Raw genomic sequence first — 21,454 nt, 5'->3', positions numbered from 1 at the left:
CGCCAGCAGTGCGCCCGCCGCCGCTGCTGCTGCTTCAGGGCCCCGCGCTGTGCCCGACGGCACCCGGGAGCCCTGAGCGCACCGAGAGCCAGACGTTCCGAGAGCGCCGAGACGGCGCAGCGGACATGCGTGCTCTGCGCGCCCCCGGCCTAGGCTCCGGCTAGGCACGGTGCGCCGGGAGAGGGGCCACCTCGACGGGCGGAGGCTTGCGGGAGCCCGCGCTCCGCCGCCCGCGTCCATGCTGCCCGGCTTTGGCTCCGGCTCCGGCCTGAAAACTAGCAGCGATCGCCTACAGAGCGCACCGAACCCGGATCGCCCGCACGGTGAGTGCGCGCTAGTGGCTCCGGGGAGGGACTCGGACTTCGGGGACCGGGGTTGAGGGAGCTGCCGCCCCCTGTAGAGGAGCGGGCAGCAGGAGAGGCCCCCGTTGCTCTGCTCACTCCGTCTCTCTCGGGAGCCAGGCGCACGGAGACCCCACGTACCTACGCCTGCGCCCCTGGGGCACACGTGGCGGCAGATCGGCGTGGGTGCAGCCCCCGCAGAGGGTCCCAGGCCTTGGCCAAGACGCTGGGGGCCCTGCGGCGGAGGCGGAGCAGGGCGTCGCGGAGGGCGCGCGCCTTTGTTTGCGCCCCGGCGCGGGCTCGGCCACCCGTGTTCCCGGCGCCCGCCGCTCTCACCTGCCGGGAGTTGGAGCTCTTTGTCTGGGGCGGGGCGCGGCCGGCGGAGATTGTGCCGCGTGTCTGGGCCGAGGCTGCCCCTCAGGTCGGGTCCTCGCAGACAAAGCGCGCTGTGACCTACGCCCGCGGCCGGGATTGCGCACCTCGGGGGACTGAGTGCTGGCCCTGACACTTGCCCTACCGAGCGTGCCCCCTCCACTGGGACCCTGAACCTGCAGCTTGAGGATCTCCAGCCTGTAGTTTGGCTTGAAGTGACCCTTTCCTTCCACCCCCACACCGGCTCAGTGCCAGGCTTGAAGGATGTCTGCCTCCGCAGCCTGGGTCACGTCCCGGGAGCTAGTCCTCAGGAAGTTATATTAGCACAGGTCTTTTGGTTGCTTCGGGGTCTGCCCACCCGCTGGGTCAGCTGGCCAGCTCCAGATCCCTGGTCCTGGAAGGGAAAGAACCAAGGGGACCCTGAGCAGGAGCAAATCCCAGCGGGGGTGGGGAGAGTTAGTACCTGTGCTGGGAAGAGAGTTGGAACCTTCCAGGCTCCCAGAGGCCCTGCGGGTGTTTGTGGAGAGCCTTCTCAATGGGCGAGGCTGTGCCCTGCCAGGTGTCCAGGCCCTGGCTGTGCCAGTACCTACCCACGACCCCTGTGGGGACTTGGATCCCCCAACTTCCCTGAGCAAACTTTAACTTGTGCAGTGTGGGTGTGGGGACCTGATGGACATGGCAGAATGGCTTTCCACCTGCCGCCTGCCTTGGCCTGGGTAGAGTCCCAGGGGTCGGGATGGGTAGGGAAGACACTCCCTGTGGCCACAGCTGGCCCCCTCCTCCACTCGCCCTCTCCTTTACTCCCCTCCACTTTCCCAGTGTCTGGGGCGCCACCTCCTGGCCCTGGAGCTGGTCCTCCAGCCTGGGGCCTTGAACTGAACCAGAACCGGTCTGGCTGGGCCTCTTGGGCCGCACAGGGGTGCCTGCAGCCTTAATTGAACTTGCTGCTCATCCCTCCAGGCTGGGACCGAGGGCAGTCCTGTCCCACAGGAACAAACTCAGAGTGACAGCCCTTGGGGGAACCAGGGCTGCCCTGCCTTAATCAGAGGGGGAGGTTCCAGTGAGGCTGGTGCATAGGGTGTGGGGGAGGCCCCTCCCCCTCCTGGTGGCCAGGGACCATGCCCCTGGAAGGTAACGACAGCTTTGAGACTGAGCTCCTGCACTCATTTCACCTGCTGATGACAGGGGACCCTCTTGGCTGCGTGCGGATAGCCCAGGGGGCCTCTGTAGAGGGGGGCTGCTGTCCCTGCTCTGGGTCATTGCATCTCAGGGGAGGACACGGCTGGAGCCACTGGGCCAGGGGGCGGGGGTTGCTCAGGTGAGGTCAGGGCTCAGACAGGCAAGCTGGGCACAGCCTTTCAGGGGCTGGGGAAGAAGTTCAGGCTGTAGTTTGGGGCAGTGAGAAGGCACCAGAATGTTTTCAGTCCTGGGGTGACTTGTTCTGCTTCGGTTTTTAGAGATACTCTTGGCTGCTTTGTGGAGAACTGACTTGTGAGAGCGTTAATGAGACCAGGTGATAATGACAGCAACTGCTGTGTGGTCTCAAATGGAAGTGACAGCAGGACCCCTCCTGGAGTACTGTGAGGGCCCAGTGCTATTAGGCCTGGGGGTCTCTGGTGGGCCCTGGGCCGGTGGGAGGTAGGTGACCCCTAGGCCTTCTCAGGAGGGTATAAGATGCTGGGTACACCTGGTCTCACACCTCAACATGTGACTTAGCCCCTGGCGGAACTGGGACAGTGCCTAGTGCAGAGTAGACAGCCGTAAATTGTCCTCTTCCTGGTCCTGAGACCTTGCTCTGCCACCCGGAGATCTCGGCTGGGGGGTCCTGGCCCTGAGGGGTGGGCGGGCACCACGCCGCCGACCCTACCTTCCTGCCACCACAGACCCCCCCAGCCCTGGGGAACCCCTTCATTCCCATGGGGTCTCCTCAGAGGTGAGACAATGACCCAGGCTCTCTCACCACACAGAATGCCTGGGGATCCAGCACAGGAAGAGGTCACGGCCACGGCACTCCAGCATAGGACACACCCGGCCTCAGCCTCTCTGTGCCTCTGGTTGGCACTCCTAAGTCCAGGTTCAAGTCCAGCCCGGGGCACAGGGGCCTGTGTATTTGAGCTGCATTTGCCACTTGTTTTCTTCCAGTGCAGGTTTTCAGGGCGTGATTAGGAAGGTGACCCCACTCCTGCATGAGTGGGAAGTAGCAGGGCGTCCTGTGCAACGGGGTTTTGCACTCCCTGTTTCCATCAGCGGCATTGAAGTGATGCTGGCCCAGGGAGCCTTCCTCCAAGCGGCTCCCACCCTTTCCCCAGCCTGGGCCCTGGCCTGTGCTGGGCCTCATGTGTGCCTGGCTCTGTCCAGGACTCTTCATTTCTGTCCCATCCCACCTATCAGTCTGTTCTTGCCTCAGTCCCCATCTTATAGGTGACTCCTGCACCACCATTTACCTGCAACAAAATGGGCCTATTTGAAGTGTACAGCTTGATGCGTTTCAACAAACATTTAACGCTACATACCCACCACCACAGTCAGAGAATGTTTTCATCATCCCAGAAAGCCCTTTTGTGCTTTATTTATTTATTTATTTTGTCTTTTTGCCATTTCTTGGGCCACTCCCTCGGCATATGGAGATTCCCAGGCTAGGGGTCGAATCAGAGCTGTAGCTGCCAGCCTATGCCAGAGCCACAGCAACTCAGCACCCGAGCCAAGTATGCGACCTACACCACAGCTCACAGCAACGCCGGATCATTAACCCACTGAGCAAGGCCAGGGATCAAACCCACAACCTCATGGTTCCTAGTCGGATTCTTTAACCGCTGAGCCACAACAGGAACTCCTCGTGCTTTATTTTTTAACTTTGTTATATGTCATGGTGAGATACACATAACAGAATTTACCATCTTAACTGTTTGAAGTGTGCGATTCAGGGGTGTGAAATACAGTCATGTTGTTGTGCAAGCCTCACCACCATCATCTCCAGAAACCTTTATCTTGCCAAACTGAAACTCTGTCCCCATTAAACAGTAACCTCCCATCCCCCTTCCCCAGCCCCCACCATCCTACTTTCTGTCTCTGTGTATTTGAGCCCACCAGGAACCTCACATGATCCGGAAAGATCTCCTGTGTGTGGTTTATTTTCCTTAGCATAACGTCCCCAGGGTTCATCCACGTTCCGACATGTACCAAAATTTTCCTTTTTTTTTTTTAACTTTTTTAGGGCTGCACTTATGGCACATGGAAGTTTGAATCAGAACTGCAGCTGCTGCCCTATGCCACAGCCACAGCAATGTAGGATCCGAGCCTCATCTGCCACCTACACCACAGCTCATGGCAATGCTGGATCCCATTCCATTGTGCAAGGCCAAGGAACTAACACGCATCCCCATGGATATTGGTCAGATTAGTTTCTGCTGTGCCACAATGGGAAGTCCCCCTCCCTTTTTAAAGGCTGAATAATATTTCACTGGGTGTAGACACCCCATTTTGTTTATCATCCATCCATTTATGACCACTTGCATTGCTTCCACTTTGTAGCTGTGCGTTTAATTTTGTGAGGAACCTCCGAACTGTTTCCCACGGTGGCTGCACCATTTTGCATCCCCACCAGCAGTGCACAAGACTTCCAGTTTCTCCACCTCCTCACGGAGCAATGCAAGATCCGAGCCGTCTGTGACCTACACCACAGCTCACAGCACCACCAGATCCTTAACCCACTGAGGGAGGCCAGGGATCAAACCCGCAACCTCATGGTTCCTAGTTGGATTTGTTTCTGCTGTGCCATGATGGGAACGCCTCTACTATCTTTTTTGATGGTGGCCATCCCAGTGGGGGAGGCCTCGTGCTCTTTGATAGTTGCCCCACGCCCCAGGAAGCACTGGTTGCTTCCTGCCCTGGATGTCCAGGATGGGGACACTGAGAGCACAGGTGTGGTGCCCCGGGCTGGGGGTGACAGAGGATTGCCGTGATGAAAATGTTCTAAAACTGACTGAGGTGATGGGTGCTCACAGCTATGAACACACTAAAACCACTGGCCTGTGTACCTTCAATGTCCGTGTTATATGGTATTTGAATCATCACTGTGAAACTCTTTGAAAACAACACCAACTAGAAAGAAGAGGTCTGCTCAGGCCAGCCTTACCGGACTCCATACTGTGAACCAGCAGGAGGGCCACGCTCTGTCCCGCTTGTCCTTACCAAGGCCCTGCACACACATAGGTGTCTCCCCAGCAGGGGAGGGCCTGAGCAGGGGCAGGGGACCCATCAGAAATGGCCACACTACCCCCTGAATCGGGTTGTTGCCCGCTCAGAGTGGCCCACTCCACCCTGGACACTCATGGTCCCCAGACCTAATACTCAGGTGGTTTGAGGCGTGGTGGGTGGTGACCTGCAGCCTGAGGCTGGGGGCAGGGGGCATCCACACTCCACTTCCGCCACCCCACCACCTCTAGTGCCAGGCCTGGTGCAGCCCTTGGGATCCTGGGGCCGGCTCTGAGTTGTGGTGGCCAGATTCCCAAGACTGGGAACCTAGTGGGGACACTGAGCCCTGTACCCCCTGCTGAGTGGGGCATCTCTTGTTTCCCAATAACAGGCCGAGCGACCTGTGTCCAAATACCTGCATCTGGGCCTGGGTATGGTCCCCCTCCTACATGGGGGCCATGGGCTCAGAAGGACGTGTTTTGCCAGGGCTGCCCTCATGCACATGGGACCTGCCCAGACCTGTTTCTGGGGTGCCAGGGACGGGGTGAAGGCCAGGTTCGCCCCAATCCTGTAAGGCCCTCTGGCCTCTGACTCTCTTCTCTTTTCTTCCAGGCATCTGTGGGCTCTGAGAAGCTTTTTGCCCCAGCAGCAGATAAAGGTAAGTGTGTCCCTGGGCTCTTGGCCTCTAAGAAGGGACAGGACACACTCCTGAAGTCAGTGGCAGGCTCCAAGTTAGGCCCTGTCTAGGGTTTCAGGTGCAGAGCCTGAGGCAGGAGTTAGGTGCTGTGACTTTCTGAGGGATGTGACCCCACACCCCACTTCAGAAAACCACAAGGAAACAGGGGAGGCTAAGAGTGAGGCCAGTGTCTCAGCCTGAGTCAGGCAGCTCTGGAGCTCTGGTTCCCAAAGTGGGGTCCCTGTACCCCCTAGGGACCATTAGGAACGCCTTTTCCCCAGGCCCTCCCCAGAATCATGGGGTCAGGTGCTCTGAGGATGGCCAGCAGCTCATGAACCACCCATGCTGCCATGTGGCATTGGTCCCACTGAGGCCAGGACAGGCCTTTGTAACCCCACCTGTCAGTCAAGACTGTGGCCCGAAGCAGGTATCACTGGACCTAGCGCAGAGAAGGGGCCTCAGGATGTGACTGAACAGGACAGGCCTTGGGGCCCCTGCAGCAGTGCATCCTGCCTTCAACTCAAGAAGCCCCTTCCTCAAATCAGAGCCTTGCAGCAGAGCAGACTCCTGCTGGAGAGTCAGGGTAAGGAGACCCCCCCCCCAAGAGGTCCAGGAGGCACCAGCTGGCATCTCAAACAGAACTGACACAGGGTGTGTATCAGTTTCAACAAATGACCATAAACCAGGCCACTTGAAACAGCAGGCATTCACCTGCTCAAGGTTCCAGAGGCCAGAAGTCTGGAAGCAAGTGTGCACAGGGCTGCACTCCCTCCAGAGGCTCCAGGGAAGGGTCCTTCCTGCCTCTTCAGCTCCTGGGATTGTCTGCAAACCTGGCGTCTTGGGCCTGCAGGCTACATTCTTTCCATCTCTGTCTCTGTCTTCATGTGGCCTCTTACAAGGACACTGTCACTGGATTTAGAGCCCACCCTGATTCCAGACTGATCTCACCTTGAGATTCGTAGCTTGATTACAAAGACCCTTTGTTCATATAAGGACACAGCCACAGGTTCTGGAGGTTACAATTCAGCAGAGTTCAGGGAACTGGCCAAGGATTTGAGGCGCTCAGAGAGAGGCATAAATGGGGTGATCAGTAGCGATGCTTACACTTTCGCGGTGGCAGGAGGCTCTAGAAGGTTCCAGGAGTCTACAGAAGGGCTGGGGCATTGGTGGCACATGTCGGGGGTTGCCTCCAGGCCTGCATAGCCCCCTCTCCATGCTGATGGCTGCTCTTATTTTGTGAAGGGTTGGTATGGAGATGTGGGAGGGACAGGAGGGGAGAGAGGGCCAGTATCCTTGGGCAGTGGTGAACAGTGGTCTGAAGCCACTGGCCCTTGCTTCCTGTCCTCACTGCAGGGGTGGTGGCAGTGGCCTTCTCCTGTAGATTTGTCCCTGAAACAAACAGACCCAAGGCGGAGGCTGCATAGGGAGGTGTGGGCCTAGGGAAGGAGAATTCCCAGGGGGTCCAGACCTCTTTTAACTCTGCTAGCCTAGGTCACACCACCCTGCAGCCACGGGGGGAGGCTGTGGCCAGCGCTCCATTTGCAGTCCCTGGGCCTGGAGGAGGAAGTAGGGTCTGCCAACAGCCCAAACATAAGTCATAACCTGAATTTCCACTCCTGGGAACTGAGTTGTCATCCCCTGAAGGCAAAGCCACTCCCATGGAAGGTGGTGGACACGTGCTGACCATCTGGCCCCTAGCATGTGACCTGAGGCCCTGTAGCAACCTTAAAAGGAGAGCTTAGAATGAGCAGAGGGGCTCCCTGAAGGTCTGGGCCTGATGAGGGAGGTGGGTGGGGAGAGGGTGGGTCAGTGTTGGGGAGCAGCAACTTCCTCCAAAGGGAACCAAGGCAGGCTAGTCATCCAGAAAGTGCCCCAGGTCAAGGGCCCCAAAAGGGCTTAGGCTGGGGTCACCTGGGTCTTTTTTTTTTTTTTTTTTGTCTTTTTAGCTATTTCTTGGGCCGCTCCCACGGCATATGGAGGTTCCCAGGCTAGGGGTCGAATCAGAGCTGCAGCCACCGGCCTACACCAGAGCCACAGCAACGCGGGATCCGAGCCGCATCTGCAACCTACACCACAGCTCACGGCAACGCCGGATCGTTAACCCACTGAGCAAGGGCAGGGACCGAACCCGCCACCTCATGGTTCCTGGTCGGATTTGTTAACCACTGCGCCACGATGGGAACTCCTCACCTGGGTCTTTGTTTTTCTTTTAGGGCTGCACCCATGGCATATATAAGTTCCCAGGCTAGGGGTCGAATCCAAGCTACAGCTGCCAGCCTATACCACAGCCACAGCAATTCGGAGTCCTAGCAGCTCTGCCACCTACACCACAGCTCATGGCAAGGCAAGATCCTTAACCCACTGAGTGAGGCCAGGGGTCGAACCCACATCCTCATGGATACTAGTCAGATTCATTTCCACTTCACAGTGTGAACTCCCTCACCTGGGTCTTTGCAGAAAGAGCAGCTGCAGATACAAGTGAAGCTCCCACAGAGGAAGGAAAGGTGGTGGGTGGGATGGGCTCACAGCCCAGTGTCCTGCTTAAGCCACTGCCTCAGTCTCCCTTTGTAAAATGGGGCCCTAACAGCCCCTCCACAGGCAGGAGGTCCAGGACATTCCCTGTTGGTGGGCCCTCTGGATGGGTGGCCTCCTCCCTAGTTGTTGCATGGGACCCAAGGTGTTGTGACCAAGGCTCCAGCGCCCCCTGTTTCCCCATTGGAAACCGTGGGTCCTGGATTCCCTGAGTTCACTGTGGCCCCTCTCTCCGCAGGGCCCACGTTGGGCGAGAAGTCCGAGGCCAAGGCCGGGGCAGCACCCAAGGTCTCCGGTCTGGAGCGCAGCCGCGAGCTGAGCACCGAGCCGCCCTTCCTACCCCCTGTGCGCAGCCCTGTGCCCGCCCTGCCCTCCGGTGCCCCGGCCAGCCCGCTGGTTAAGAAGGAAGCCCCGGCCCTGCCCCGCCTCGCCCCACAGCCGCCTCCTGCGCCCCCACAGCCCCGGGCCCCGCTCCCGACGCACGTGCCTCTACCCCCGGGCGCCTTCCCCGGCCACGGCCACGGCCACGGCCCAGCAGCGCACAACGGCCTGCACAGCCTCAGGTGGGCGCGGGGCGGGGCCTGGCCGCGTGGGGCGGGGCGGGGGCGGGGCGCGCGGCCGGGCACTGAGCCCCCCTCCCTGCAGCAGGAGCAGCAGCGCCAGCAGCGGCGCCAGCCTGGGGCTCGCGAAGCACGCGTCCCTGTCGCCTCACGGGCCGGGCCCCCACCTCTCTACCTCACACTTGGCGCTCCGCTCGCAGGCCCAGCACCAGCACCACGCGGCGGCCATGTTCGCCGCGCCCCCGACACTGCCCCCGCCCCCGGCGCTGCCGGCCAACAGCCTGGTCATCCCAGGACACCCCGCCGGTAGGTCTCCTGGTGCGGTTGGTTGGGCCGGGGTCCTCACCCCTGGGCGGGAGGGACGCGGCCCCTGGGAAGGGGGTCGGAGGTATAGACTTCTCTCACACCGGCCGCTCCAGATCCCACCGGTCAGGTGGCAGCGCCCCAGCAGTACGCCTTTTCTAGGGCAGAGGAAGCTTCCCGCCAGGGCCTCAGTTATGCATACATGCACACAGATATATGGGTGCGCACATGTGTACATGGATACAGACACGCTCTGCTCTAGCTTGAGCCCTGGTCAGGCAGTCTAGGGTGGGGAGTTGTTGAAGCCTGGCGCTGCTCCATCACCGTGATGACAGCTCCCAGGGCCTGCCTTGCCTCTTCCCATCCCTCATCGTTAGGCTGAGAGGGTGTGGTGGGTAGGGCTGAATTGTGGGTAGAGGAGCCCCAGGTGAGCAGCGGCTGGCCCAGCCTGGCCGCTCCCTCCCTGCTTGATACCAGCAGCTGCCCTCTTCCCTCTCGGCCAAATCTTAGGTCACTAAGGACTTCTCCGTGGGTCTCCAGTTTTTCTCTAAGATTCTGAATCAGCCCAGCCCCAGTTACGGGCAGCTTGGTGCCCCAGGATGGGACCAGGATACTGATATGGAGGTGGCTGGGATGGGCTCCCCCCCCCCCGGGTGGCAACCACCATGGGCAGGGCTCCCTTGCAGGGCTGTCTGGGGGCTCCCAGGGTGGCTCACGGTGTTCTCTCTTGCCTTTAGATGCCAGCCTGTTGATCTCATTCAGCCAGCCAATCATGTATTGCCAGCCTCATTCGGGGATTCTGATTGGTACTTGGTCACAGGCACCTCTCTTACCTCCACCCTGGGGCCCGCACGTAGCGAGCGGCCACCACGGCTTGGCCTGCCGAAACCGGGAGTGCCAGGTGACTATCCGCCTCGCCCCGCCGGGAGCCCGCGGCCGACGTGCCTCTCTGTCTCTCTCTTTTTCTCTTGTAGATCACGAGCTGCTCAGGCAAGAGCTGAACGCGCGTTTTCTGGTCCAGAGCGCCCCCCTGGGCCCGGGAGCTCTGCTGCGGGCGGAGTTCCACCAGCACCAACACACACACCAGCACACACACCAGCACCAACACACATTCGCCCCCTTCCCTGCCGGGCCACCCCCGACGCCGCTCCTGCCGCCCGCCGCACCCCCGCCGGTGCGTAGGCTGCGTGCCGGCGGGCGGGCGGGGGCGGCCCTGGTGCGGGACATGAAACAGGCACACGCAGACGCTCTCCGCACGCACGCAGGCTGACACCGCCCCTCTCGGTCCGTCTGTCCGTCCAGCCCCTTCCTCCTGTGTTCCCCACCCCGGGTCGTTCCATGAAGTTCTCCATTCTGGGCCTTTTTTAGGGGCTTGGGCATATCCACACAGCCTGTGACACGGCCCTGGGGCCAGTTACACCCATGTGGGATTCTCAGCGTCTCTGTTGGCAGCAAGGCAGCAGGTCTGGAGGCTGGACGGGACTGAGGGGCCACGGGAACCAGGACTCCTACCGTATTCCCGGGCCTCAGGGTCTCCTCCCCTGAGCTGCCAGCGGCTGTGGGACAGAGTTCCCTCTACTCCCACCCAGCTTCTGCTTCGACACCCACTAGTTTGCCCGGGGGCCTAGATGTGTCCCGCAGCCTGATCACCAGTCCTGGGCTCCATGCCCCCCTCCCCCATCATGGCTGTAGCCACTTCTTGGCCTGAGCCGGCATAAGTAGACATCTAGGTGGGCAAGTCTGCACTTCCCATGCTGGAACCATTGAAGCAGGGAAGGGCCGTGCCCAATCTGAGAACCTGGGCCCCATGGAGCGGGTTCAGGGCTCTGGGGCAGCGCCCTTGGGGATCCTGGGGGACAGCTAGCTGAAGGCCATCAGCTTCAGGAGGCAGGATGGCCATTCTGGCCACTGCCTGGCCCAACAGGGTGGGTAGGTACTTGGCCGGTAGAGGGCATGGGCATGGTCTGGAGACCTCACTCTGTGCTGTCTTCCCTTCCAGTTTGACAAGTTCACACCCAAGCTGGACAGCCCCTACTTCCGACATTCCAACGTGAGTGTCCCTGCGAGCTCTGGCCCCCACACAGTCTGCTCTGGACTCTCCAGGATGGGGTGGAGGTTGGGAGTGTGGAGGGCGGGGGCTGCATCTTGTCCCTGTAGCCTCCCACCTAGTGCAGGGGCGATGGGGTGGGGACCAGAGGGCTGGGCCCAGAGCCCCTGCCCAGGATTACCAAGCGCTGGCCGAGGCCCCTGGAACGCCCCTCCCACCTTCTCTTGCAGTTTTTCCCGCCCTTCCCTCCGGCCGTCCCAGGACTGCCCGCCCCGCTCCCACACCCAGGTCCCTTTGGATCCCTGCAGGGTGCTTTTCAGCCCAAGGTACCAGCTGCCCCCTGGAGGGGGTGGGCACAGTGGGTGGGGCTGCAGGACCGCCTCCCGGGGAGGCTCCTGCCACCTCGCCTGTGGTTGTGCTTGTTGTGATCCCAGGGGGCCCCCCCAGGGGCCTTGACCTCAGTGCAGAGCATCCTGAGCCTCGGTGGGTTAGGAGGCCTAACCAGGGGCTTGGGGGAGCCCTGCTGCACACATTCCCCCTCCTCAGCTGGGACCACTGGGGTCAGGGGTGGGGGGAGCAGTGCCGAGGTGTGATCTGGATGGCAGCAGCACAGGGCTGTCCACTCGCACAAGGCCCCAGCAGGAAGGACCCCTGAGGCCCTGGGAGCAGGGCCTGGGGTCACTTCACTCACCTTCCCTGAAACGGGACTGCCCTGGCCCAGGAGCATCAGTCAAGAGCTGTTTCTTTCTTCTCGCCTTTTCAGAAACCCCCGGACTGAGGATGTGGTGGGAGGCCAGGCCTCCCGCCCAGGAGGCGGTGTGCAGGGCCCCACAGGCAGGGTGAGGCGGGCACAGGCGCCTGGGGTCTCACGCCCTGTCTCTCTCTCCCCTCAGACTTCAAACCCACTCGAGGTAACGGGCCGGGCCAGCGCTGTTCACACCCTCCTGCAGAAAGCCCCAGGGGTAGGTGGCAGCTATGTCCATCCCTCCCTCCTCCCCCGGGGGATGTCCCAGCCAGCCAGGCCCCTGGTGGAGAGGCACACATAGGCCTGGCCCTGTCCCATCCCCCACCTCGACTGCTCACAGAACCTGGGCCTAATGCTTCTTCCTCTGTCAATGGCAGGTGTCCGACACGTACCGGACAACAGTCAGGGTGAGTGTGGTTGTGTGTGTGTGTGTGTGTGTGTGTGTCTACATGTGCATGTGTGTGGGGTCTACATGCATGCAGGTGTGTGTGGAGGCATGCCTCACCTCAGGAGGAAGGGGCCTGGCAGGACTTCGAGGAGGATCTGAGTCTGGGTACCTCCTGGATGGCTATGGGGGTATACTGTGACAGCAGGAATCCAGATGACAGGGGGCGGGACAGGGAGGTCCTGGCCTCAGGCTGAGCCTGTTGCCTGCCCTGTCGCAGAAGCCCGGGAAGTGGTGTGCAGTACACGTGCAAATTGCCTGGCAGATATTCCACCATCAGCAGAAGATCAAGGTGAGCCAGACTGCATCCTGCCCACTAGGCCCACGGGTGAGAGCGTCCCCAATACACCCTGTGGGGGCCGTGTCCTCCCCAGCATTCACATTGCGTGTGCACACGGGCACGTGTGTGTCTGAGACCCTCAGCCCTTTGCAGTGTGCCCCTTGCCTGGGGCCTGGTTGGGGCGAGGGAGGAGGCAGGGCAGCCGTGTGTGGGAGACTCAAGGTCATGTCCCCCCTGATCACTAAGCAGAGCTTTGGGAGGAGCAGACCCTGCAGGGGTGACCATGGGCACCTGTGCTGGACCTGTCAATCCCATCCTTTCCCCGAAGTGTTTGTTAAGTGTTTGCTGTGTGCCTGGCTTTTCAGCAATGGACAAAAGCGACTAAAAGTGCTTATGGAGCCTGTGTGCTCTTGGGAGGGACAGGTGGTGAACAAGAGGCCGGCTCGGGGCTCGAGGCTGTCCCCGGCCGAGCAGGTGCTGCCAGGCACCCTAGGAGGCCTGGGGACCCACAGCCAGGGGCATTGGGCTAGGGCACTGAGGAAGCAGGGTAGGCCCCTCACAGGAGGCCAGGATGGGGACCACCCTCCGCCCCCAACCCCATGTCTCAGAAGGGTCTTAATACCCTCATCTGCCATCTCAGTTAACATGTTACGCCCATGCACGATATTTTAAAATCATCTCAGGGAGTTCCCGTCGTGGCGCAGTGGTTAACGAATCCGACTAGGAACCATGAGGTTGCGGGTTCGGTCCCTACCCTTGCTCAGTGGGTTAACGATCCGGCGTTGCCGTGAGCTGTGGTGTAGGTTGCAGACACGGTTCAGATCCTGCGTTGCTGTGGCTCTGGCGTAGGCCGGTGGCTGCAGCTCCAATTAGACCCCTAGCCTGGGAACCTCCATAAGCCGCGGAGTGGCCCAAAGAAATAGCAAAAAGACAAAAAAAAATAAAAAATAAAATCATCTCATGCTAAATGTGCTACAAAAGGACAAGTCACTTTATTGTTAGAAATGCCAAAGATTACTGGGTTCTGACACGCAAATGATTGGACGGGACCCCCTAGGAGGCACAGGGAGGGAGCTGGGAGGGGGCACTCCCTACTAGGGCCAGAGCACCCCTTGGTCATTATCGCCAAAGCAGGTAGACCCAAGAAGTACTTGGTCCAGCCTTAGGCCTCCTGTGGCCCTTGTGACCAAGGGACTGGCTTCTTAGTTTTACTTAACTTCAATAGATTTAAATTTTGGAGTTCCTGTTGTGGCTCAGAGGAGCCGAATCTGACTAGTATCCATGAGGACACAAATTCGATCCCTGGCCTCACTCAGTGGGTTAAGGATCCAGCATTGCTGTGAGCTGTGGTGTAGGTCACAGACGTGGCTCGCATCTGGTGTTGCTGTGGCTTCGGTGTAGGCCGGTGGCTACAACTCCAACTTGATCCTTAGCCTGGGAACCTCCATATGCCGTGAGTGTGGCCCTAAAAAACAAGCGAAAACCTGACTAGTATCCATGAAAATGTGGGTTCCATCCTTGGCCTCGCTTAGTGAGTGAAGCATCTGGCATTGCCACAAGATGTGGCATAGGTCACAGATGTGGCTCAGATCTGGCATTGCAGTGGCTGCGGCATAGGTCAGCAGCTGCAGCTCCAATTCCACCCCCAGCCTGGGAACTTCCAGATGCCACAGGTATGGCCCTAAAAAGAAAAAAAAAAAAAAATTAAATGTTAATATCTATGCTAAATTTAGTCATTGGAAAAGTAGAATGATTAGGGTACATGAATGTACTTTTTTATCTCAATTTCCCAAAACCCAAACCCAAAGTATGTGTAATGAAAATACAGCATCCAAATTGAGAAGTGTTTTAAGTATAAAAGACACCAGCTTTCAAAGACCATATAAAAGGGAATGGAAACCTCAGTTAATAATCTCTGTTATGGGAGTTCCCGTCGTGGCTCAGTGGTTAACGAATCCGACTAGGAACCATGAGGTTGCAGGTTTGATCCCTGGCCTCAGTTGGTGGGTTAAGGATCCAGCGTTGCCATGAGCTGTGGTGTAGGTTGCAGACGTGGTTCGGATCCCACATTGCTGTGGCTCTGGCATAAGCCAGTGGCTACAGCTCCAACTGGACCCCTAGCCTGGGAACCTCCATGTGCCGCAGGAGCGGCTCTAGAAAAGGCAAAAAGACAAAAAAAAAATCTCTGTTATGGATCCCATGTGACTGAGTCACCCTGAGTCACTTGAAACATGTTGGGATAAACCTCACTTTTCTCTCCACTTTTTGGACTAGGCCAGTGGACCAGGTGGAATCACCTTGTCTAGGCTGCGGGCTTGGTTCTTTGGGAGGACCGAGTGCCCAGCCTTCCAGCAGGCAGCCCCTGCACATGCTCTGTCTCGGCAGATGCAGCTGGACCCCCACAAGCTGGACGTGGGCACCAAGCTGGACTTGTTCAGCAGACCCCCTGCCCCAGGCATATTCGCTGGCTTCCACTACCCGCAGGACCTGGCCCGGCCCCTCTTCTCCAGCTCGGGTAAGGCAGCCAGCCTGGCCCACGGGAGGTGGGGGACCCAGCCACTGTGCCAGCAAGGGGGTATCCAGTGGGCAGAAGCCACCTTGCCTTTCTCTCTGGCTGGTGCGGGAGCAGAACTCTGGCCACTTGGGCAGTGTTTCTCAGTTGGACCGCAGGTTAGCCATCCTTACGCTTCACCCCCACAGACACTTCCTCACAGCTGACCAGTGCCCTGAGTGTGTGCCCTTGCCTGGGCACCCCCTCACTGTGACTTCATTTCTCATGCCCCGCCCCCAGGAAGGGTTTGGCTTTTCTCAGGATAGTAGGAAACTGCTCCCGTGAACCCCTAAGCTCCCCACTCACAGCCACACCACAGTCTTGCTGTTTCAGGGTCCCTGGGGCCACACACAGACTAGTAGCACTCCCAGGACTCTGGACAAGTCACATACACATACACACAGAGCTGTATGTGTTGCAGTGAAGGGACACAGAGCAGTTGGCCAAGGAGGAAGGGTGGAGGGTCAGAATCAGCGGGCCCTTCCTGACTGCTGCCCTGAGGGCCAGAGCAAGGAGCCGTGACAATACAGGGAAAGCTCACGGAGCCCCAGCACCCAGGATGTTTATTGGGGGCCAGCTACATAGGCCCTCTGTCCGCACAGACCAAACTCCAGACACACAGAAGGAAAGCAGGTGCTCAGCATGAACCACGTTGTTGGCACAAGAAACCCCAGTTGCCACCAGTAGGGGGCAGCCTTTCTGAGGTCAGAGCCCAAGGTGGAAGCTCCGCTGTCAGTTGGCCCACAGGTCTGCTGTTGCCCCTTCCCCAGCTCTCAGGCCCTCGCAGGAGGCCATCCCTCAGAGAGCACTTCCTGACCCCTCCTGGCCCTCCCCTTTCCCTGCCCCAAGTTCGTGTATGCTCACCACTGCCCGCTGCCTCCTTGCACGTGACTGTGGGGTTCTGTGAGGGCAGCCTCTTCAGCACACTGGTGTGACAGGGTCACACTGGCCAGCCTCTGGAGCATGACAGCTCTTCCCAGCCTTGGCTCCACTGCCCTGATGGCCTCCAGACCCTAGCCAGGGCAGGGTGGCCTCCAGGTGTCAGGGTCCCTCAGAAAGCAGAGCGCCTCTATCTGGGCCTCAACCCTGGCAGCCAGCAGCTCCCCACCCACAGCCCAGTCCTGCCTTGTGTCTGCCTCCCCCAGCACATGCCCCACTGAGATCAGGGCTATGCCATCTGTCTGTGACGCCTAGTCGCTCACCCTGCTTGTCTGTCTCTGCTCGCTCCTCCTATGTGTTTTCTTTCTTCCAACTGTTTTCATCCCTGAGAATATCAGTTCCTTTTTTCTCGTGGTGTAAGCTTGTTAAGGTGACATATTTCCCTAAGTGCACCCCACAGTGCTCCCATGCACGGTCTTCATTAGTTTTAGGGCCAGCTATTTCCTAGACATTCTGACTTCTTTGAGGGTCACTTAGGAGTGAGGCTAAGTTTCTAGTTGGGAGCTCTGTGCAGATGAGAACCTGTGCATTTCTGGATGGAAGAGCCCACCTGCTGCACCCACAGCAGGCAGGCAGGAGCATGCAGTTGCTGGGGTCTCACCGGTAGAGGGAGCTGGAGAGACAATGGGCACCAACTTCACTGGTCCAGAAATTTCACCTCTAGGCTGAAGGGTGGGTGCCCCACCCTAAGTGGCTGGATCAGCCCTTGACCCAGCAGCCCCTTCTCAGGACTGGGCCCACTCGGCTGCCCTCCACGTTCGGTTCTGAGGGGCATCAGGGGAGCCAGGGCTGACATCAACCACAGTGAAACCGGTAGGCCATGGCTGGCAGCCAGGGGACACCACAGGGGGAGCTGCCGTCTTCAGCAGCCCTGACTTGGGCCAGTGTGTCCATTGGCACCCAGGCCCCCACTACTATAGGAAACCTGGATCACTTATTAGCTGTGGTTAGGAACTCCAGGGTCTCTGGCTTGGGGAGTAGCCCCTGGAGCCTCAATCTCAAAGACTTTTTCTTTCTGCCCCCTTTCCTCTGGGTGCTCCACTGCCAGCAGCACCTCCCTCCCTGCTCTCCCTCAGGGTCCCTCCAGATTCTAGGGAGACAAAAGCCCACCTCCTACCTATTACATGCCTGGAATGGGGGCTAGGGCACCCACCCTGAGAACAAGCCACAGACAGGCCCCAGGTGCACTCAGGCTGCCATCAACCTGCACCCTGCCCCTCCCCTCAGGTGCCGCCCATCCCACTACCAACCCGTTTGGACCCTCAGCCCATCCTGGCAGCTTCCTGCCCACTGGTCACTTGACAGGTAGGTGTCTCCTGAGGTCTGTGTGGTCTGGCTGGTTCCTGCCATCCTCAGAACTTAGGGGATGTAGGTGAGTGGGGAGGAGACCTGGAGAGCCAGGGCACCCTTCAGGTTCTGGAGCCACGGGATGGGGGTGAGGGCCTGGTGGGGACATGGAGATCTCTGAGCCTTGTTGCTTCCACAGACCCCTTCAGCAGATCAAGCACCTTCGGGGGCCTGGGGAGCTTGGGCAGCAACGCCTTTGGAGGCCTGGGCAGCCATGCGCTGAGTGAGTGACCGCGCCATCTGCTTTTCCCCCGCATGTGCCCTCCCCTCACACACAGGTGCCCACACCTGCGTCCTCCACACGCACCTGTGCATGTGTGGGCTCCCCGGATGCCACACAGACTCCCTCTCTTTGCCACCTCCTTTGCTACGGGCCTGGGATCAGGAATCCGTGCTTCTCCCTGGCTGCCCGATGGTTCTGCAGGGGACTCAGTGCAGGCGGAACAGTGGCCCAGCCTCACCTTCCCACTGCCACCCCCCAGCTCCCACAGGCGGTATCTTTGCCCCCAAGGAGGGCCCCACGCTGCACGGGCTGACCAGCCCCCATGAGGCCTGGAACCGGCTGCACCGGGCGCCTCCCTCCTTCCCCACGCCACCCCCGTGGCCCAAGCCCATAGACACGGAGCGGGTCTCAGCCCTGACCAACCACGACCGAGAGCCGGACAAGGGCAAGGAGGAGCGGGAGCGGTGAGTGGGGTCCTGTGCCCCCATCCTGCCTGTTTCCTGCCCCCCTTCACCCCGGCCCCTGCCCCTCCCAGCATTTGCACCCCCCCAGCCATCTCTGCCAGCCCTGGGAGCCCCTTGCACCTGGCAGACTCAATTCTGCTCTCTAGACCTCCTTGGTTGGGAGAGTGTGAAGGCTCCACTCTCCATCCTGCCCCCACAGAGGACCCTTGCTGGGGCAGGATCTGGGCAGGTACTACCCAGGTTCTGCTCCCTCCCAGACCCCAGCATGAATGGTCTGCTCTTGGGTCACAGCAGGGCCTCTGGAGGGAGCTCAGATCAGCAGGGCAGAAGATGCTGCAGCGCACTGGAGGGTGCTGCTGAGCCACTGGGGGCGGGGGGGGGGGGGGCCTGGGAGGTACACTTGTGGGGCGCCCCTTGGGCTGGAGGATGGGGCTGAGCTTGTCTGTGTAACCCCCAGCCCTGCCCCCCCAGGTGGCAAGGCTAGGCTGTGGCAGGGGAAGTGGGAGCCACACTACCAGGTCAGCAGTAGAGTCTAGCACTTGGGGGTTCTTGCAGAGTCGTGAGCCAGCTATGTGGACAGGAGCCCAGTTGGGCTCCCTGTCTGGCCCTATCACTTTCCACCCTTCCAGAATCCTGAATTTAGGATATTTCATTCATGGGCATTGCAGTCTGTGTGCCAGGACTTGGAGTTCACAGGGTGGGGCTCAAGAGAGCAAAGCAGAGGGCAGCCTTGAATTAGCATAGAAGCAGCTGGGACCATTTTGTCATAGAACCCAGAGAGCAACCCAGGGCCTGCCCACATCCTACAAGCCCCTTACACACACCCAAGGACCTTGAGGTCCCAGTAGCAGACCATGGCCTTATGTTGTTAAGATGGGAACCTGGTGGCAGAGGAGCTTGCTGCAGGGGTTTCCTGCCTGGCTGAGCCAGGTGTCTTATCGCTCCCAGGGACCTCCTGGAGAAGACGCGCCTGCTGAGCCGGGCCTCGCCCGCAGCCCCCTTAGGCCACCCGGGCGGCAGCCTCCTGCTCCGCGGCCAGGGCGAACCGGGCCGGCCCGGAGTCCCCGCCGAGCGCGAGGCCGAGCCCCGCGTCAAGGAGAGCCGCTCCCCAGCCAAGGAGGAGGGCGCCAAGCTGGCCGTGCGCCCGCCATCTCCTCTCAGCAAGGCGGCCCTGGGGGACAGTCTGCGCCTGGCTGGCCTCCTGGGGAAGCCGCCCGAGGCGCCGGCCGAGCGGCCCCAGAGCGACGTGAAGGTCAAGGAGGAGCGCGGGGAGGACGGCGACGCGCCCCCACAGCTCGCTCCGGGCCCCGCGAGCCGCGAGCGCCTGGCCTTCGCGTGGGAGCCGCTGCGCGACGCATACCGCGGCCTGGAGCCGCCCCGCCGCGGCCCGCCCGGCCCCGGCCCCGCCGCCCTCTTCGAGCCCCCCGAGCGCCCCTACCGCGACCGCGAGCCGCACGACTACAGCCCCGAGCGCCTGCGGGAAGCGCGCCGCGACGAGCTGGAGCGCGCGCGGCCCCCGCACCTGCCCGCCGGCCCTGCCCTGGACGGCGCGGCGCTTCTGCCCGCGCTGGGCGCCCTGCACTACCCGCGCCTCGCTCCCGCCGCCGCCGCGCTGCACAACGGGCTCCTGGCGAGGCCCCCGCCCGCCGCCGCCGCCGCCCTTGGCGCACCGCCCCCGCTGGTGGCCGCGGGCGGGCCCCCCACGCCTCCCGGGCCGCCGCGGAGCAGGACTACGCCGCTCGGGGCCCGCGCGCCCGGGGAGGCCCGCGACTACTCCCCGTCCCGCAACCCCCAGGAGGTGGAGGCGCGGTAGTCCCCGCGGGGCCGCGCCCGCCGCATGTACAGAGGCCCCTCCACGAAAGCACTGCTGTCAACTTTTTTAACTGTACGTTGTTTCTAGAACCTAAGCACAGTTCCATCGGTCCTGGGGTGACGCCCGCTCCTCCACCTGCAGCCTGCGGAGCCAGGGATTTCAGACACGGTTTTGCCAGGAGTGATCTTTCGCTTTCCAAGCTCGACATTAAGCAATTGGAGGAAAACTTCAAGTTTGTATCTTTTTTCCCACAGGTGATAAGCGTTTTTAACAGATTTGTATTTTTTTCAATTTTGTGCTCTTTAGACGTTTAAAAGAAACAAAAAGACTTTTGCTTTTTTATTTTTAGTTTGGATTTGCAATTTAATGGCCTCAGATCCCTCTCCAGAGCCCCAGGGGTTTTTTTTGTCTTATTTATGAAGAAAAAACAAAAAACAAAAAAACGGTCATTTTGTCCAACGCACTGTGAGGCCCCCACTCAGGCCCGGCCCTGGCCCTCCCTTGGTACTTGGAACAGAAGTTACAGATATATATTAAGATAATTAATAATGTACAAAACTTTTTTTGCCTTATTATGCAGAAGTGTAAAAGGGTTTCTTTTTTGGTTTGTTTTTTTAAAAAAAAAACAAATGAAACCGTGTACATAGTCTGTTAATATAAATATATGATGTTATTAAATTCTTAACCTAGGTAGACTTTATAAAAATCGTTTCTAGAAATTCCTCTGGTTATTTGTTTAACACGGTCACAAAAAAAAAAAAAATTCACTGGCTGTCAGTTGGAAACGCCCTCAGATGGTTGACTGCAGCAGCATCCTTCAACTATGCAAGCGCTCGGGACGGCCCGGGCCTGGGGGACCACGGCGCGCTCCCTGGAGTGTCTGCCCTGGTGCTGTCTGTGCAGTGTTCACAGAATCACACCAGACAAGACTGGGGAGGTGAGGAGTCCAAAGGCTGATTACAAGGGGAAGAGTAGCTGTCTCCTCCGCGGAGCCACCGGCAGACATGGTCTCATGTTCTCCCACCGGCCAAGGCCTTGGCGTTACTTCCTTTGGGTTCTGGTTTGCTTTCATGACCCCGTGAACGTCACTGTGCCCTGTCATCAGTGTTCCCTGTTTCCTGACGTCCATACCTGTGTCCTCAGCGTTTGAACCTCAGTTCACCCATCTCTAGCCATTTGCTTTGTTTGGTTCTGTATTTTCAACCCCATGTTTCCACTGTAGGCTCCGGTTATTTTAAATATTTTCACATCAACCAATGAAGATAAATACAGCCTTGATTTTGGATGAAAAGGTGGTTGTGTGTTTTGTGGGGCTTTGTGGCAGGTGGGGGTGAGCACCCACCCTGGGTTCCTTCCCCGGGTCCCATGGCTCCTACCTGCTGGAGTGCCCAGCTGCTCTGGGAGGAGCCTCGGCTGTGAGCACCTTCCCGGAAGCAGAGCACCAGCCTCACCTGGCCTCGCTCCCTCGGGCTTTGGCCTGGCACCTCCATCTTGCCCTCAAGTCTGCTCTTGTCCTGTGGTCCCCATGCTGTCACCTGCAAGGTGTTCTGCACAGAACCGGTTCTGAGTCTGTCTTCTCTGCACTGCACGTTGGGCACACACCCCATGGGGGGCTGGCCTTG

The 21,454-nt window shown here is 59.6% G+C and overlaps 1 protein-coding gene across 16 annotated transcripts in view; it reads left to right on the top strand.

Annotated features, from left to right (window-relative positions):
- The window catches only part of FBRSL1 (fibrosin like 1), an 87,719-nt gene extending 66,596 nt beyond the window's left edge, over positions 1 to 21,123 (top strand). For 3 of the 16 annotated variants that reach the window (XM_047761460.1, XM_047761455.1, XM_047761459.1), the window contains 14 exons: positions 5,520 to 5,565; positions 8,354 to 8,678; positions 8,761 to 8,981; positions 9,716 to 10,152; positions 10,978 to 11,028; positions 11,256 to 11,351; positions 11,919 to 11,987; positions 12,148 to 12,177; positions 12,436 to 12,507; positions 14,881 to 15,010; positions 17,213 to 17,290; positions 17,472 to 17,555; positions 17,815 to 18,019; positions 18,968 to 21,123. In XM_047761460.1, the coding sequence (XP_047617416.1) occupies positions 5,520 to 5,565; positions 8,354 to 8,678; positions 8,761 to 8,981; positions 9,716 to 10,152; positions 10,978 to 11,028; positions 11,256 to 11,351; positions 11,919 to 11,987; positions 12,148 to 12,177; positions 12,436 to 12,507; positions 14,881 to 15,010; positions 17,213 to 17,290; positions 17,472 to 17,555; positions 17,815 to 18,019; positions 18,968 to 19,832 (2,709 nt within the window). In that variant the 3' untranslated portion in view covers positions 19,833 to 21,123. Of the gene's footprint in view, positions 1 to 5,519; positions 5,566 to 8,353; positions 8,679 to 8,760; positions 8,982 to 9,715; positions 10,153 to 10,977; positions 11,029 to 11,255; positions 11,352 to 11,788; positions 11,988 to 12,147; positions 12,178 to 12,435; positions 12,508 to 14,880; positions 15,011 to 17,212; positions 17,291 to 17,471; positions 17,556 to 17,814; positions 18,020 to 18,967 lie in introns of all 16 variants that reach the window. The other 13 variants (XM_047761463.1, XM_047761471.1, XM_047761464.1 and 10 more) reach the window with 11 other exon arrangements.
- Positions 21,124 to 21,454: the final 331 nt, after the last annotated feature.

The sequence above is a fragment of the Phacochoerus africanus genome, chromosome 15 (assembly GCF_016906955.1).
Source record: "Phacochoerus africanus isolate WHEZ1 chromosome 15, ROS_Pafr_v1, whole genome shotgun sequence".
Taxonomy (NCBI): domain Eukaryota; kingdom Metazoa; phylum Chordata; class Mammalia; order Artiodactyla; family Suidae; genus Phacochoerus; species Phacochoerus africanus.
The sequence above is the reverse complement of the archived record's forward strand: the minus strand, read 5'-3'. Positions and strand labels throughout refer to the sequence as shown.